At 37.3% G+C, this 18,024-nt stretch overlaps 2 protein-coding genes across 2 annotated transcripts; one reads left to right on the forward strand and one right to left on the reverse strand.

Moving 5' to 3' along the window:
• Positions 1 to 261: 261 nt before the first annotated feature.
• Positions 262 to 2,622, reverse strand: LOC103445772 (pentatricopeptide repeat-containing protein At4g33990-like). Its single transcript, XM_008384810.4, has one exon. The coding sequence runs from the start codon at positions 2,474 to 2,476 to the stop codon at positions 416 to 418; it is 2,061 nt and encodes a 686-aa protein (XP_008383032.1). The 5' UTR covers positions 2,477 to 2,622; the 3' UTR covers positions 262 to 415.
• Positions 2,623 to 5,600: 2,978 nt separating this feature from the next.
• Positions 5,601 to 10,123, forward strand: LOC103445773 (uncharacterized). The gene is made up of 3 exons (XM_070806061.1): positions 5,601 to 5,977; positions 7,337 to 7,408; positions 7,495 to 10,123. Exon 3 carries the CDS (start codon positions 8,317 to 8,319, stop codon positions 9,610 to 9,612), a length of 1,296 nt encoding a protein of 431 aa, XP_070662162.1. The 5' UTR covers positions 5,601 to 5,977; positions 7,337 to 7,408; positions 7,495 to 8,316; the 3' UTR covers positions 9,613 to 10,123.
• The last annotated feature ends 7,901 nt before the right edge of the window (positions 10,124 to 18,024 follow it).

Below are 18,024 nucleotides of genomic sequence, written 5' to 3' on the forward strand. Positions count from 1 at the left end.
GTACGGTTTCAAAACCCGCAGCAAAGCGCGGGCGTCTTTGCTTGTTGATCCTAAACGACATTACCAACCTGGTTCGGTCGCTACCCACCGAAAATCTCGTTCACCGAAAATATCGACGAATTTCATGTACAAATTTGCTACAAGATCTTGTTAGAACCGAGCTTTTGTGTTCGACACCAATCCAGCTCGTTTATTTTTCATTCGTCCTATCAAAATATTCTCAGAGCATCCGTATGCACCCTTTAGGATGACACCGTCCGATAGATTTACAACATTTAATAATCCAATATTTGTCTTTGGGGAAATAGTGTGATATTAGTTGGATAGAATCGAGCACATAACCTCGAGGGCATGAGTAAATACTCTTAACGGCATCAGTTACAAGCCCAACATTCAATAACCTGGTTACTGAATATCACCAGAAATCTCTACAAGAACAATCTCCATTTTTGAAATGGTGAAACCTCAAGGAATCTCTAACAATAATCTGCACACCAACAATCTTGGCCATGAACTTGATGGCATTATGGCAGTCCCCACATATCCTCAAATTCTTAAATACCCGAATAGTCGATTCGCCATTCAAATTGAGTATCCCAAAAGCTACAGCAAGCTTCTCACTATGGTTGCAAAGGATCCCCACTTTCTCCTCTTGATCCACATCTTGCAGAACAAAATCAGTGTTGGGGACATACCCTGCCAATCTCATCTTCTCACCGATGTCAACCAAAAACTTGTATATCTCCTCGCTACGCTCGTTACTCCTATCACCGGAAACAAAAGAGTAGACTCTATTTCTAACCTGAACCCAAGAACAACCCGGTGTTTTTGTGATTCCTCTGTCTCTCATCAACTTCCTGGTTTCCGAAGCTTCTTCCCATCGATTGGCAGTGACTAAAATGTTGGACAACAGTACATAGTTGCCGGGGTTATCTGGTTCAATTTCGAACAGCTTGTTTGCTGCAATTTTTGCTAAGTCCACATTTTTATGCACTCTACACGCACCAAGCAATGCTCCCCAAGCACCGGGAGTAGGTTCCATTGGCATTCTTTGTATGAACTGATATGCCTCAACTAGACGACCAGCACGGCTAAGCACATCAACCATGCATGAGTAATGATCTGCATCAGGTTCTATTGAGTGATCCGTCCTCATTGAATCAAAAACCACGATGCCTTCATCAACCAGCCGAGAATGGCTACAACCACACAAAACACCAGTGAAAGTAACAGAATTGGGCTTCACCTTGGAGTCTAACATTTTCCTGAACAGCGACAAGGCTTCTTCTCCATCCCCATGCATCGAGTTTGCAATGATCATCGTATTCCAAGCAACTGTATCCGTTCTTGGCATCATATCAAAGACCCTCCGAGAAAGTTCCAACTCACCACATTTTGCATACATGAAAACCAAAGCTGTTGTGGTAGCCAAGTCCTCCATTAAACAAGTCCTAAAGATGTAACTATGCACCTCTTTGCCTGCCCTTAAGCTCTCCAAATCTTTGCAAGCTGGTAACAAACTAGTAATTGTGATCTGATTGGGCTTAATTCCTGATTCTTGCATCTGTCCGAGCATTTTCAGAGCCTGTATTGTCTGCCCATTATTCAAGCACCCACCAATAACAGCATTCCATGAAGCACCATCCAATTTAACACCTTCCCTTCTCATCCTACAAAATAAAGCTACGCCCTTTTTGCAATCTCTGTTCGAGAAATATGCAGTTAGAAGTACATTCCAGGATACGACATCTCGTTTAGACATCATATCAAATACCAACTGAGCTTGTTTAATGCTCAGACAACTAGCATAGATATTTACAAGGGCGCTGCTAACGAAAACATTCTCTTCCATTCCATGTTTGAGAACAAACCCATGAATCTCTCTTCCCAATTTCAAATCTTTCAGTTCTGAGCAAGCAGGTAGGATTGAAGACACTGTCACAGCATTGGGTCTCACTCCATTCAACCCCATCTCTCGAAATGCCGCCAAACCTTGCCCAGGCAGCCCGCAGTTAACATAACAAGAACACAAAGAGGTCCAAGACACCACATCTTTCACCGCCATGCTGTCGAAAACCCGTCTCGCCCCATCAACATATCTACATTTTCCAAACATATCGACCATTGCATTACCCAAAGCGACATCCGAATGAAACCCAAATCGAATTGTTTCATCGTGAAGCTCTTTAGCATTTCTAACATCACCAAGAGCAGCACACGCCTTAGCAACTGATAAAAGCAGAAGGCTATCGGGCGCTATTCGCCGAGCTCTGAGTGAAGCGTAAAGACTCATAGATTCCTTGAGGAACCCATGTCGCGTGTAGCCTGATACGAGCACGGTCCACGCATGTAGGTCTGGTTCGGGAATTTGATCGAACAGGTGGCGTGCACGTTGTAGATCGCCGGAATTACAGTAGATTTTCAAGAACCTAAGGCTCAGGTGAGGCGGGACGTTGGTGGGTAGTTTTGAAAGCATGATATTATTTTTTTAATGGATTTTACATCTTGTACTCTGTACGGAGAAGCTTCAAGTTTGCAAGTGCTTTTGAAAAGCAGTTGTGAAGTTCAGTTTCTTCGCGCCAGGACAGGTAATAAGCGGACGATGACCGTGTCTAGGCATGAAACGACACCCCCCTTGTGCTTATTAGCTTTATTTATTTTTTTAAGATCAACTTTGTAAATTAATCCAATAGAAAAATAGTTTAACTGTTTAATTAATGTTGCTAAAATTTCGATGTTTAATTAAATAACATGATTCGTCTATTTATTAGGTAACTATTAGATGACTAAACGATTTCACATATTGTTGATTTCTAGCCGAATTGATTTTTAAATAGTGCTCTACAATTCGACCAACTAACAGTTTCTTCCTAGCTTATGCACAGGAAGGTGCGCAGGACCTCGGTTCAGATTTTTATACAGCAACTGTCCACCGCAGTTGATCCGTATGCTGACATGAAGCTTGTAGTCTTAGCTGGGAAACAGTGACATGAGATTATAAGTTTGCAAGAAAGATATTTTTGGATTACAAAGTTTGCTAGGAGCAGTTCCTAAAGCACAACAAACACTGCTAAGTTTTGACATGTCAATTGTTTGAGGAATGGATGAAAAATTTATAATTAGTCTCTTCAAATTATGGAGAGATTTTTCAAGTGAACCTGGAAAATGAGCTCATTAAACACTTGTCATAATACAAATGAAAAATGGAGGGACACTGAAAAATATATATTTTATCCACTTCTATTATCATATGTGATATATCATTTCGCGTGAAATAATGAAGGCTGGTTATACGAAAATTTCACTCGTATAAATAGGACCTTTTAGGTCATTTGTTAAAGGTCCTGCACCAACCACACCCTTGCATTATATTGCCCGAGCTTTCCATTAGGCAGGATTTATCTTTCTAAAACAAGGGGTGGGCACTTTGTAAATCACCGGAATGAACATGTCTCCAGCATTATACCTTTTCTACTACCCTGATATAAAACCTAGAGATTTGAGGTGTATGTACACGTGTAAATTAATCAAGCCCAATTCGATGTTCATTTGATTTCTTGTTTCTTTGAGACAAAGAATGGAAGGAGCAGAGGGAGAGAGAGAGGAGTGAGAAGTTCTGCCGGCGACTCAACAGCGCTTAGAAAGAAGGAGATTAAGCTGCTGTCGAATAATGTGATAGAGTTTTTATTTTTTGATCTTGGTAAGGGCACTAAATTTTTTTTGTGTTCTTTCTAAGAGCGAATATATTCTTAGTATAATAACACAAGTAACGATGTCAAACCATATAGAAGTCGAACCATATGGACTTATTAAACCTATCTCTTCAAATTACTAGCTCTATGTAAACCCTAACAAACGATGAAAATAACAAATTAAATTTGGTTTTTGAGATGAAAACTAAAGTTACTTAAAAATGTAGGAAAATGTAAAGATGAATTATAGCGAGATTCAGAGAAAATGGGAATAGGACTAGGGATTTCTACTTCACCATTACAAGTTAATTAAAATGATACAACGAATACAAACAAAGTACAAACATAACAAAAAGGAGATGAATCCCACACCACCAGGATCATGAAGAAGATGGGAGCTGCAGCAGATCGTTGTTGTCAAACACGATACGGCTGGTGCATGTGTAAATGTTATATTGAATACTTGAGCTACAAGCCTCTACAACTTATGATTGCAAAGCCTTTTATTTTTTCAAAAGGTTTCGAAGTAAAGCGAATACAACCGAACCGAACCGAACCTGACCTAAGGATTCGGGTTTTAAAGTTTTCAGCTTGATCCTGCAGAACCAACCCGACTCATGCCCACCCGTCTTTGGATGAAGGCATTTCTTTCGAATTTAGTCATGGCATCATCACATGCCTCTATTCCGCCAGGCTCTTTGGTGTCAGCTAAAACTATTAGGTTCTTCATGGGCGGAGGCGGTATGGCCACCCATGTAGGTCTCCCCGAACCGAAATCAATATCATAGAGAGGAAATCTGCACATGCTACTGTAGGTAGACATAACCATCCTTCCTGGTCTGGCAAGCCTTTGAACAAATCGGTTGAGGTAACTCCTGTGCTCCCCTGTTGTAGCCTATTCACATGGTCCTTGTCAATCTTTCTTAGTTCTTCTCGTACCTGCTTTACCATGTCATGACAAGATTCTTGATCATAGACTCCGTTGCTGCTGCTGCTGCTGCTACTACTGATCAAGGGAGTCGTAAGGAAAATTTGATAAATATTTCCAAATGAACAGCGTGGCAATGGTGGATCAATCGTGGATCAATAGGATGATCATCCTTGGTAGCTTCTGTGAATCGCCTCCATATGAAAGCAGACAAAGTTTCAACACGCGATGGACGTTTTTCACGATCATCTTCCGCTAAACCGGTGTATTTTTCTCCGATATCCCTCTATTGTAGGGGCATTGAACACAAAGCTCTTTTTTGCTTTATTTGTTGTGATGCTGCCGAGCGTATCATAGCCAGTAACATCATTGGCAGGTGGAAACGTACTCTGGACGCTCGATTTTTGCTTCATCTTTTTCTCCCAGGCCAATGGCAGCCCAGGTTTTTGTGAACATGAGCATAGATAACCCATCTGCCAACTTGTGGGAAGTGCATAGACCAATGGCAAAGCCGCCTCCACATTCAAAGATATTGTGCTGGACGCCTAAGGTATTAACCAATGACACATGGCAAGGAATTGTGAGTCAAGTTAGTTACAAAGGTAGTTGGGAATTGAGTTTGTTAAGGAGGTTAGAGGGTAATATTGTAATTGTGGATTGTGATTGGTTACTACATATAGCCATTTGATCCTTCACATTCGGTAAGAAAGCTTTGTAAGAACACTTCGTCACTAAGAAATTAGAGCATACTTTGTTCTTCCATTTTCTTTCTTTCTGCTTGATCTTACTGTTCTTTAGAGATTCATAGTTCTGTTAATATGGTATTAGAGCCACCAGGCTCACACCATGGATTCTGGTGGTTCCACTTCCCATTATTTTTCATCTGTTTCTAGCTTAGTTTTCTTTCCAAATTTTCATTCGATGGTCGGATATGTTTCTGGGTGCTTCCGCAATCGTTCGTTTACTTCTGGGTTGATTTTTTGTGAAGCTGCTGCTGACTCGCAGGAATTCAAAGTTCAATCATTTAATCGGATGATTAAAAGATTTGGGGGTGTTTGATTTGATTAACCAATGATTCGTGGTGATGGTTTCTGTAATCGATTCGTAACTTCTGGGCTATGAACAGAGAGTGTAGGTCAAAATCTGGGTCGTCAAAAGATTACGGTGCCGAGTTCCATCTTCTTTCTGCTGTGCAAATCTCGATTCGGTGGTGATTATTTCTGCTGTTCGTCTGGGAATTTCTCTTCTGCGTTGCTGATTGGAAAGTGGGATCTTGGACTCTGTCAAGTTGTTTCTTGTATCTGTCATCTTCTTTATGCATGCATGGTGTTTGTGGAATTGCTGCAGAGGATAAAGTGTGAGATTTTATACATGATTACTTGTGAAGGCCATTGACATTAGTTGAAGAATGATGAAATATAGTTTACATTAGTTGAAGAATGATGAAATATAGTTTCTTGATTGTTTGCCAAGATAATTTTTTTTTTTTTTGAAGGAGTTTCTGCGATTCTGATGATTCTGGTGATCTGCGTTTCTTGATTGTCTGGAGTTGCTGTTAATAGTCTGCTAGTCTGTTATGTAGTTTTCCTCAAATTCCTCATTGATATCATTTTTTGATGGTTTCTTGATTTTATACATGATTGATTGTATTCTGATGATTTGGTGGAGCCGATTAGGAGTGTCATTCTCCTTGGTTGATTTGATTTCTTGGAGTGTCATTCTCCTTGGTTAATTTTGGTGTTAGTCTCTGGGAAGATTTAGGAAGACCTCAGGAGTGTCATTCTCCTTGGTTAACTTTGGTGTTAGTATCTGGGAAGATTTAGGAAGCTATCAGGAGTGTCAATCTCCTTGGTTGATTTGGTTTCTTGGAGTGTCATTCTCCTTGGTTGATTCGGTTTCTTGGAGTGTCATTCTCCTTGGTTGATCTGGTTTCTTGGAGTGTCATTCTCCTTAGTTGATTTGGTACCGGTCTCTGTCAAGTTTTAGTTAGTTCAAGATATATTTTTTTTCAACAGATTAGGATTAGAAACTGTATTGTGCAGAGGTTTTTTTTTTTTCAGCAGCAACATACATTTCAGTGAGCCTCATGGGTTGATCAATTGAGCTCTAAAGGACAAAAGTATGCCTGTATGGCTTTCAAGAAGTGGTTTCCTCGCTTCTTACAATGTCTGCCAAAGCCCACGGTTGGAGAATATGCTCTCTCCTATCTGAAAAGTGATTTCAGGGCTTCTGTTGGCTTAGAACTGGATCATTCGCGCATTGGCGTCTCTAAGCTCAGTGCCTTCATCAAATGTTTGTCCAACTTATGTTCCATTAAGCATGTCCCTATTGGAAACCTTGGATCTCTCAGTCACATGGTCCTCCTACCAAATCCCAGGCTTCACCACAACCTTTGTCATGCATTCAAAACGTCTTGCAGTTCCAGATCGGTTTTAGAGCTCTAGCTAGTTCAAACTTCATTTGGCTACACCAAGTTCAGTTTGAAAGAGAGGGGGGGGGGGGGGGGGGAGTAATAACATAAATGTTTAGTAATAACAGAAATGCCACATTGCACTATTTCGAAAAGCTTTGGCTCGGAAGAACGAAAACGTTTTTTATTTGTTCGACAAGGAAGCTAAAGATTCGGTGAATCCTCCAATTCTTGATTCTTATTGCAAGACAGGCACCACAAAGGAATTGATTTTTGGGTTTTCTGTTTTTGATTGTGAATTTATAGGAATGGAGAAAAAAGTTGCTACATCAAAATTGTTGGCCACGAAAGGTGAAGACTCCTTATTCTGTGACATGGGTAATTGTTCTTGTCCTGAAATGGTTTTAATTTCGGTTGCAAAATCTGGTGAAAATGATGCCCATCATGTGTTTGTTGGACGGCAGCAAACGACTGACATTGCTTCTTTGAAGCATGGCTTCCATGAATTCATTCGAGACAAGGGTGGAGGTTTACCAAAAGACAAGATTTGGAAGGACCACTCAAGAATATCCAGGAATTTTTCAGAAGAAATCGACCTCTTAATTGTACCTGCTGACCAAACTCGTATTGCTCTCCAAGTGTTTGATGAAAGGTCACACTCAGCAGATTGTGATTTGCAGTTGGGCTATCACATGCCGATTTCTGACACCGGAGGTACACTTCGTAGGTTCTTTACTTCGACTGTTCAAATCAAAGATGCTCATAGTTCTAAAGGTGGAACAACTATTCAAAGGCTCCTTAATTCAGAATCTACTGGAAAAGTTGAAACCATTTTGGTGCAAGAAAATGCGTCTGCTTAACTGTTTGATGCATTGCAGCCTTTTGGTGGGTTTTATAATGATGCACTTGTTTCTGTTAGTTTTCAGTTCACCTATCATAAAGGAATTCGTGATAAAGGTGGAACTATTTTTCTCTCTGAATTCAATTCAATGGATTTCCTAGCAGTCTGTGAGTTGGGTTTTGTTCTTAATGTGAAAAAGATGAATTTTTTGGAGGAAGCTGACCCCTTGATTGTACCTGTTGAGACGACTTTTCTTGTTTTCAATCTGTTTGATAAAATGTGGCTCTCTAGTTGCTGTATGTGCTACTGGAAGGGCATTCATGATAAGGATGGAGGCTCAAAATTCAGGGATGAAAAAATTCAAGCATGTGCTGCAAATAGAGGATGATTAGTCGGAGGAAGTTTCCAACTTGATTACCCAAGTGTTTGGGTAACGGAAACTCTTATGATGGTTACACGTATGACTGATGGAAAAACTGTAATGTCCAATGTTGCCAGAAAATCAAAGGTGGCTGATCTTGCTCGGTTTCTTACTGATTATGGGGCTTGCATTGAAGGAGCAGGCAACAACAAGCTTATTAGCAAGGGAAAATCTCAGTTGCATGGTTATGAATGCATTATTGCACCTGATCGTATTGAAGTCTATACATTTATTCTTGCTGCGGCTATTACTCACTCTTGCATCTCGATATCACATATCGTGTCGTGTCAAGTGTCCTATTTGATACACAAACGCTCGGCTGTTGGTTACAAAATCAAGCAATATTCACATGATACCTTGGCAGTTTCAGCTTTGCTTGGACGTGGTGGTGACAATTTGCAAAGCTTTGAGGTTACAGGTCTATATCCTGGGTTTCTCACATACCTCAAACCAAAATTAATGGCTTTGCTAACCACGTGCAATGGATTAAGTCATGCAGAGGAACCTGTATTTGACAAGAGCATAAGTCATGTAAGTACAACCCTTAATTCCTCTTCTACAAATGAATCTGAAAATGCTATTGCATATAACAACGATGTAGCAGATGAGGCTTTATGTTTGATACTCATCTCAATTGGTAAAACAAATGAGATTGTGGGAAATACTGTGTTGCGCAAAACAGGGGGCTTGCCAATTGAGAGGGCAGATTCTTGTCAACCGATATGGCCGCTAGTATTAACACACAAATTTCAAAATAATACTACGAGCATGGTTGTTAATTTTGTGCTTACTGCTGTGATTGGTGCATTGTTTACTGAGAAAGAAAGGAAACAAATTCATAGGGTTGGTGTACAGGTGGACTTTCTAGGTAGGAGCTCAGTTCATGTGAGTAGTGTCATTATGCATCTGTACTCTAGGTGTGGCAATGAGCATAAGGCGTTGCAGTTTCTCTTGGACCCAGATTTGTGCAGACTGACTAAACCAGATATCGTTTCTTGGACTTCTTTGTTGGGAGGGTGTGTTATGACATTGGGTTCTGAATGGTCAAGTATTTTTGGGTCACTTTTATGGAGTAACTTAGGCCATGAAAAGAGAAATGTTGAATTGCAGTGCTGCTGCTTTGCATTCCTTTCCATCTTGTTGAACACACAGCCTGTTTCTAATATGCATTTCGAGGAACTAATCAATCAGAGATCTTTTGGGTTCGTCTCAAGCTCAACTTGTAGAGAATTGGTAACGAGATTTAATGTAGCTGCTATTGTGCTAATCAAGTGGCGGTACTACTCTTTGATCAGATTTTGTGGAACTGTCAAGCTTTGAAGTTGTCCAGCTTTGCAAATCAAATTCTTCAGGTTTTTCAGTTTCAAGCCTTGCTGCACAGGTCATTTTATTAGGGGGGTATTGTTAGGATGCCACAGGGCCATTGCCAGTTATCACAGATTCTGGGATTTTGCAAGATGTACCAGTGCAGTCTTGGATAGAAGAATGATCAAGAAAGTGCTGTAGCTACGGAAGCCTTAGTCAATGGCAAAACCACTCCAAGATGATGCTACATGGGAACTATACCGTGAACTGAAGCTCAAGTTTCCAGAAATTGTGAACCTTTAATACATTCTTGTGATTTTGTTGTTTCTGGTTTTATTGCTGGTTTTCGATTGTACTTGGTTCGAAATTGTAAATCTTACTTGTAAGATTGGTTTTAAGGGGGGGTATTGTTAGGATGCCAGATGGCATCATCTTGTGGTGATAGCTAGAGTTGAGTATTAGCATAAATAGTACATTGTAAGAGAAGAAAGGCAGTTAATGAAATGATATTGTTGTTTTGTTACTATCTCTCTGTGCAATTGTAGAAGATGTGGAGCTAGGTTCTAACATTGGTATCACAGCCAGTCGTTGTTCCTCTCAATCCTTCTCCGTTGTATACCACCGCAAACGTTTTGCAAAACCATGGAATTGAGGGTTTCCAATCGGGAAGCCAACTCCAACGAGTTCAAGAAGTCTCAAGACGAATTCAGGATTTCTCAAGCCAAATTTCGGGCCGAAGTCAAGACTACCAATGATTAACCAAAAAACACCGTATCAATAACAGAACCATATTAATAGAACTATGAATCTCTAAAGAACACTAAGATCAAGCAAAAAGAAAGAAAATGGCAGAACAAAGTATTATCTAATTTCTTAGTGATGAAGTGTTCTTACAAAGCTTTCTTACCGAATGTGAAGGATCAAGTGTCATTGGTTAATACTCCCCCCTCAAACATAGTTGGGGAAGTCCCAAGCTATGGTTGTGAGTTGTTGTGACCACTTGATGCATTAGCACTTGAAAACTCCAACATTGCTTGATGGCTATCCTGCACCTTTGAATTGGAAGCTCCCAAAGTAAGATTGATACAATGTTTTACAAAGATTGGACTGTGAAGACCCTTGGTAAAAACATCTGCAACCTGCTCTTCAATTGGTATATAATGCACAATGATATCACCTTTCTGCACTTTCTCTCGAACAAAATGAAAATCGGTATCTAGATGTTTGATCGAGAATGAAACACTGGATTGGAGCACAGTGCTAAAGCAGAGAGATTATCACAATGAAGTTTAGGTGGTATTGGTATAAACTGATGCACATCTTTGAGCAATGACCTGATCCAATAGATATCAGCCACACAGTGAGGTAAAGCTTTGTATTCAGCTTCTGTTGAACTTCGTGAGACTGTAGCTTGTTTCGTTGAGTGCCATAATACGGGATTAGATCCAATAAACATAACAAATCCGTAATAGACCTCCTTGTATTTATATCGGCTGCCCAATCAGAATCAGAATACGCAGCAATGTTAAAATCAGATGTTTTGGTATACTTCAAACCACAGTCTAAAGTTCCTTGCAAATATCTCATGATTCGTTTCACCAGATGCATGTGCATATTTGTTGGATGAGTCATATACTGACAAACAACATTAACTGAATGAGCAATATCTAGGCGAGTGAAGGTGAGGTACTGAAGGGCTCCCATAAGACTTCGATAATGTAAAGGATCAAATGGCTATATGTACTAACCAATCACAATCCACAATTACAATATTACCCTCTAACCTCCTTACTTAATTACAATCTTATCCTCCTTAACAAACTCAATTCCCAACTACCTTTGTAACTAACTTGACTCACAATTCCTTGCCATGTGTTAGTTCATCATCATGCATCTAGTCCTCTACATCAAGACTCAGATATGCAGGATTTTGAAACACAATCATCATCAGCAACTACTCTTTCCACCCCAATTGGTATAGTTCCCTTGCTTCCTATCTTAGATCCTGCACAACTACAAGTAATTCGTCCTTTATCCTCTTCTAATGACATGGCAAGTAATTGTGATGTCTCAAATGTGACTACTGGAATTCAGACAAGACTTAAAATAGGGACTATACCAAGACAAAATTACTCTTCTTTTCTTGCAAGTTTTCTTGAATTGTCATCTCTACAACTTGAACCTTCTTTAGTCTCTGCTACTACTATGGATCATTGTGGTTTCTCTTTCCTTGCTGATATTGGAGAAATGGAAGAACCAAAACACTTTCGAGCTGCATCAACAGTGACTCAGTGGCAGCATGCTATGCAGGAGGAATTTGATGCCTTAAAGGCTCAAGGGACTTGGAGACTAGTTCCTCTTCCATCAAATAGAGAAGTTATTGGGAGTAAATGGATCTACAAAATCAAAATGAATTCAGATGGCACTATATCCAGGTATAAAGCACGATTAGTGGCACAAGGATTCAGTCAAAAGGAGGGCTTGGACTACTCTGAGACATTTAGTCCAGTGGTCAGGCATACTACAGTCAGAATCATTCTTACTTTGGCAGCACAATTGGAACTTGAGACAATTGGATGTCAAGAATGCTTTCCTTCATGGTGATCTTGAGGAAGATGGTTTGATAATTGGAGAAGATGGTTTGATAATCTCCTTGGAGGAGATTACTCCCAACGTTCATTATCTTTAGCTAATTGGTCGTTTGCTTCTCACTTCGCTGTGTCATCGAATATGTACACACAACACAATACAGTCAAAGAGAATATATACACATTTTCTTCCTGATTTCTGAATCAATTGAATTGGTAAATTATAACAGCTGAACAAAGTACCTACTAAGTTGACCAATATTGCTAACCATTAAAATATTGGGTAATGATTTCTATAATACGGGCAAAATGATAAAAGTATGGAGATTTATAATATTTGTTTGCTCTTCTTCAAGGCTCATTTCTAATATGTGACGTTAACCGAGCCGATTCCACTCCTATCATTTTTCACATTACTTAAATAAATCATAAATCGACAATTTAAAAGTAGGTTTAAATGTTAAAATAGTCCCTGTGTTTTAGTTATTGGGTCAATTTAGTCCTTGTATTTTCAATTTAGCCAATTTGGTCATTGTGTTTATCTTCGTTAGCTAATTAAGGAATTTCCATCTATTTTTTGTAAAAAAAACTTATAAATTATTATAAACTTATTTATTTGATTTAAAATATTTAAATATATGAGATAAAATTAAAAATTAAAAGAAAAATTATTCTCCTCCCAACTCCCCGACCTCCTCCTTAACATTACCCTCTCTTTTCTATGTCACAACCCTAATCATTTTTCAGATTGGAAGCTTTATCTCTTATATGTGTTATTTCTCATTGATTTGCATTTTTCTTTGAAGAGAAAGGATAATTATATCTCATATAATTTTTCTTCTGAACTTTTTAAAAGAGAATGAATGAAATGTGCTTAATTGGTTAACAGAGACAAACACAAGGACCAAATTAGCCAAATCGAAAACATGGAGACTAAATTGGCCATATGGCTATAACACATGGACCATTTTGACATTTAAGCCTTACAAATAATACGGTTATGAAAAGCATAATCATACAATCATAATAAGTTGTGGGGTTGTCTCAACTAATGGGTTGATCGCATAGGGTAAATTGCGGTTTGATCTCCGAAACTATTACCCCAATTGAAATTGAGCCCCTGAACTATTTTTCTAGTAAATTAACCCCCTTAACTATTTAAAATCAACCAATTAAACCCTTGCCGTTAGATTCCGTCCACTATTCCGTCAAATTGAAGGGCAAATTAGTCTTTTCATAATCAAATCTTACTTGTCATTTATAACCACCAATAAAATATTGACACGTGGACATGAAATAATTCAAAAACTTATAGCATAATAAGAAACATAAAGAAACCACATGTTTACATAACTGACTATTTCACATTGTCATACACATTATTATGTGTCCACATGTCATAATTCTATTGGTGGTTATACTTGACATGTAAGAAGTGATAATAAAAAACTAATTTGCCCTTGAATTTGACATAATAGTGGACGAAATTTATTGACAAAAGGTTAATCGGCTTATTTCAAATAGTTTAGGGGTCAAATGGCAATATACCCGATCACATATGGGAAAGTCGAACCAACAACAGTTTAGTACCAAAAAATTGTGATTCATGGGATACCACCAGATCATACATAATGCTAATGGTAATTTATTTTAGGATGAAGTGCCCATTTAGTTCCCGAACTATCACCTCAGTGGAAATTAGTCCTTGGATTATTTTTCCGATAAAATAAGCCCATAAATTCATTAAAAATTGCTAATTTCATCCCTACTATTACATTCAAAGTTATTTTATCCAATTTTTCGTCAACTTAAGCCACTTGACACACTTTAGAGTGTAATACCATTCTTTTCTCGCCTATAAGCCCTTAACATTTTATAAAGGTTGCGAATCTAATGTCTAATTTACCCTCAAAAGTTAACTTCATACAATATTTCTTTAATTTCTAATCTACCCTCCAATGTGTATCACATGCAAGTAACGTGACTTAAATTGATGGAAAATTGAATATAGTAGTTTCGAATATAATATTAGGCATGTAATTGGCAAATTTTTATAATTCAAGATGATTGATTTTTTTGGAAAAAAAAAATAGTTTAGAGACCTAATTTTCACTCAGGTGATAATTCAGGAACTAAATTCTCAGTTCATCCTTTATTTTAATAAAAGGGATATCATAAGGGAGATGAGATTCGAATTTCAGACCTCAGTAAGAATGATCTTTATCAATTGAGTTACAAACCGTTGCAACAATTTATTTTTTAGCACAAACCTTGTACCACAATATCCCTCATTTTCTGCATATTATGACACTAGGCTTTATGCATGCGCTCACGTGTGTGCAGAAGGCATTTTTTTGAATCATGGCGTGCTACGCGTGACTTACACGTTTTAAATGTATTTATATGCGTAAATTGACAAAAGGAAAGTCAAATATTTGAAGTAAATGAATAATCTTAGATCATGCTAGAAGAAACCCCTTATAAACCAACTAAAGCAGCTGAACCCACATAATAAAATCGGTCTCTATTGAATTTATATTAAATAGAGAAAATAATATTTAATAAACAACTGATTGAATCACATTATTACTAGTCCATTGTGAGGCTAAACCCACTCTCTCCCCCTTAGTGTAGATAATATTGTTTGTTAAAAAAATAATAATCATTTGACAACTAATTTAATCACATTATTATCCGCATGCGAAATACTTTTTTTATAACCGGCATTACATGCCTCTTAAGATGTTTAGAATATGTTTAAAAAATAGAGAAAATAATATTCAATGAACAACTGATTGAATCACATTATTACTAGCCTATTGTGAGGTACTAATTATTAAAAAAAAAAAAACTGTACAAAAAAATTAATTATTAAAAAACACTATTAAAATGATGAAAGTACCCTTGCCACATTTGATGCATTATTTTGAGTTGCTTTTGAAGTTTTTTGTTTGAGGGGTATTTTTGTCCAATTATTTTTTGTGAAGCCTGTGACACTAAAAAAACATTGTTCATTGAGCCCTTGGTTTTATATATAAAGATGTTGTAATGCATTTTCACCCATCATAACTGTTTCTATAAGTTTTAATCTAATGGATGGACCATAATTGATGGAGAATATATATGACTTTATGAAATTGTTATTACAATTATATTAGTAAATTAAAGAATAATTTCTTAGAGTAACATATTGGTTTTACATGACAGAGTCATGTTAACTGTCCAGTTGACTTGTATGATTCCAAGATAGGGGTCCTGGCTGTTATAATAATAAAATGAGGTTTATAGGATTAGGATCTCTCATCCTGTTTTTTTTTTCCTTCATTTCTCTCTCCTCCTATTTGAACTGTCACGATTAAGTCATGTCAACATCTTATATTATAAAGAGAGAAAGACAAAATAGAAAGTGTGAGAAGAGGGGAAGGAAGATGACGGGAATATGACGGGAGAGAATTCTACTCCATTACGTAGTGTTTTGCTGTGACATCCTACATCGCCCAGAGGAGTGGATCCTCTAAGTCTTATATGTATATTCTCATCTCTACCTAGCACGAGGCCTTTTGGGAGCTCATTGTCTTTGGGTTCCATCGGAACTCCGAAGTTAAGCGAGTTCATACGAGAGCAATCCTATGATGAGTGACCCACTGAAATGTTCTATTGTGAGTTCCCAGAAACAAAACTGTGAGGGCGTGGTCGGGGCCCAAAGCGGACAATATTGTGCTACTGCAGAGTCGAGCCCGGATGTGGTGGGGGCCCGGGCTGGAATGTGACAGTAGCTATGGTAGCAGCTTGGAGCCCTGACGTAGGTTTCTAACAATTATTAGAGCATCTTCAACAACCTAGCCAAATGAATTTTTTTTATTAGTTTAACAAAAATACAGAAAAATCAAACTTCAAAGTGCTAGCTAAATGACTAACTATATAAGGTAAACTAGAGAGATCAAAATTTTAAACAAAATTGGTGAACCAAATGACGTGGCGATTGACGATTGGATTATTACTTAAGTGTTGATTAACATGCTTATTTTATACTGGTGACACATTGTTTGGTTAACAAATTTGATTAAAAAAATTTGGTTTCCAAGAATTCCTTTATTATAAGGCTGGTTTCGAATTGTGGTGCTTTAAAAAAAAAAAACAGCTTATTAAAAAATCTGGAACATCAAGTGTGTTTGGTAAAACAAAAAAAAAAGTTCTTTTTTAAAAAGATGTTGTCAATGACAATAAAAAAAGTATAAAAAAAAGCAGAAACAGGGTCTACCATACTTCTAAAAAAATATATATATTTTTTCAATAGCTAAATGACTAACTATATAAGGTAATACTAGGGAGATCAAAATTTTAAACCAAATTGGTGAACCAAATGACGTGGCGATTGATGATTGGATTATTACTTAAGTGTTGATTAACGTGCTTATTTTATATTGGTGATACATTGTTTGGTTTGCAAATTTGATTAAAAAATTTGGTTTCCAACAATTCCTTTATTATAAGGCTGGTTTGGAATTGTAGTGCTTTTAAAAAAAGCAGCTTATTAAAAAATATGGAACATAAAGTGTGTTTGGTAAAACAAAAAAAAAAGTTCTTTTAAAAAAAAAAAAAAAGATGTTGTCAATGACAATAAAAAAAAAGGTATAAAAAAGCATAAATAAGGTCTACCATACTTAAAAAAATGTTTTTTTTTCAAAGCATAGTAATCAGCGCCAGTTAATGAAATTTTCAATAACAAGTATACCCTCACATATTTTACAAAATTACAATGATTGTCCCTACATAACTTTTACAATTTTCTTTCCAGTTGCTGTGATTCCATTTCATTCAAATGTTTGATAAATATTTGCCACAATGCAATCAAAGCAAAAAATTTAGGGTAATTGTCTAATAAGAACCAATGTGAGAAGAAATAATGTGGCTTTTTTTATTTTTTGGGAAATTTTATTTAAACCCATCTAACCTATTTCTACACCCAACTTACTCTTTTCACCCATTTGATTTTTAACTAAATTATTAATATCTCTTTAAACCCAAATTTAATACCTAATATACCCCCATAAATCCAATTTAATATGTGGATTTATTTTTACACCCATTTGATTTTTAGAAGCTAAATAGACCTGGGAACTCCTCCTCGGCCACTTTATTTTCTCATAGAAGCCCATAAGCAGCAGAGGAGGAGAAGACAGCATAAAAATACTTACTGTGCAAATACTTAATAGACAATTAATTGCACAGTAAGTATTTTTTTTACTGTGCAAATACTTAACATCTTTTGTGATGATATTGTTTGATAAATAAATATAAAGAAACAAATCATACAATTGTTGTTTTTGAAGAATACGATATGAAAAAGACAGCATAAAAATGAAGCAATCTAAAGATAAATGGATAAATTAGTGAAATAGAGCATGCACCAACTGTAATGCAGTGCAATAAGCAACTCAATGAAGTGGAGTCAACCTCATTAAGAATCACAAGTGATTTATCTCTCTCATCAGATAAGTTGAGCAATCAAGACTGAAGCTCCCTCACTTCAGTTGCTAAAATTGCTTTCTCCCCAAAGACTTTTCCAGCATGCTGCACAGAAAGAATATAACCTCAGTTATGATGCACCCTTAATTAAAATTAGCAGAACTCAGAATCCATTAACTTCAAACTTTAATCACATTTCACAAAATACAACCATGACATTTGCGTCTTTTGCATGTGCCAACATCTGTTTAAGCTCCTCCACCTTGACCATGATATCCAAACCTCCCCTAGAAGCTTCCTCTTGAACAATATCCACTGCTTTCTCCTGGACCTCCACTTCTCTCATCATGCTGATGATCGATTCCATGGC

This window comes from Malus domestica, chromosome 10 (assembly GCF_042453785.1).
Source record: "Malus domestica chromosome 10, GDT2T_hap1".
NCBI lineage: Eukaryota > Viridiplantae > Streptophyta > Magnoliopsida > Rosales > Rosaceae > Malus > Malus domestica.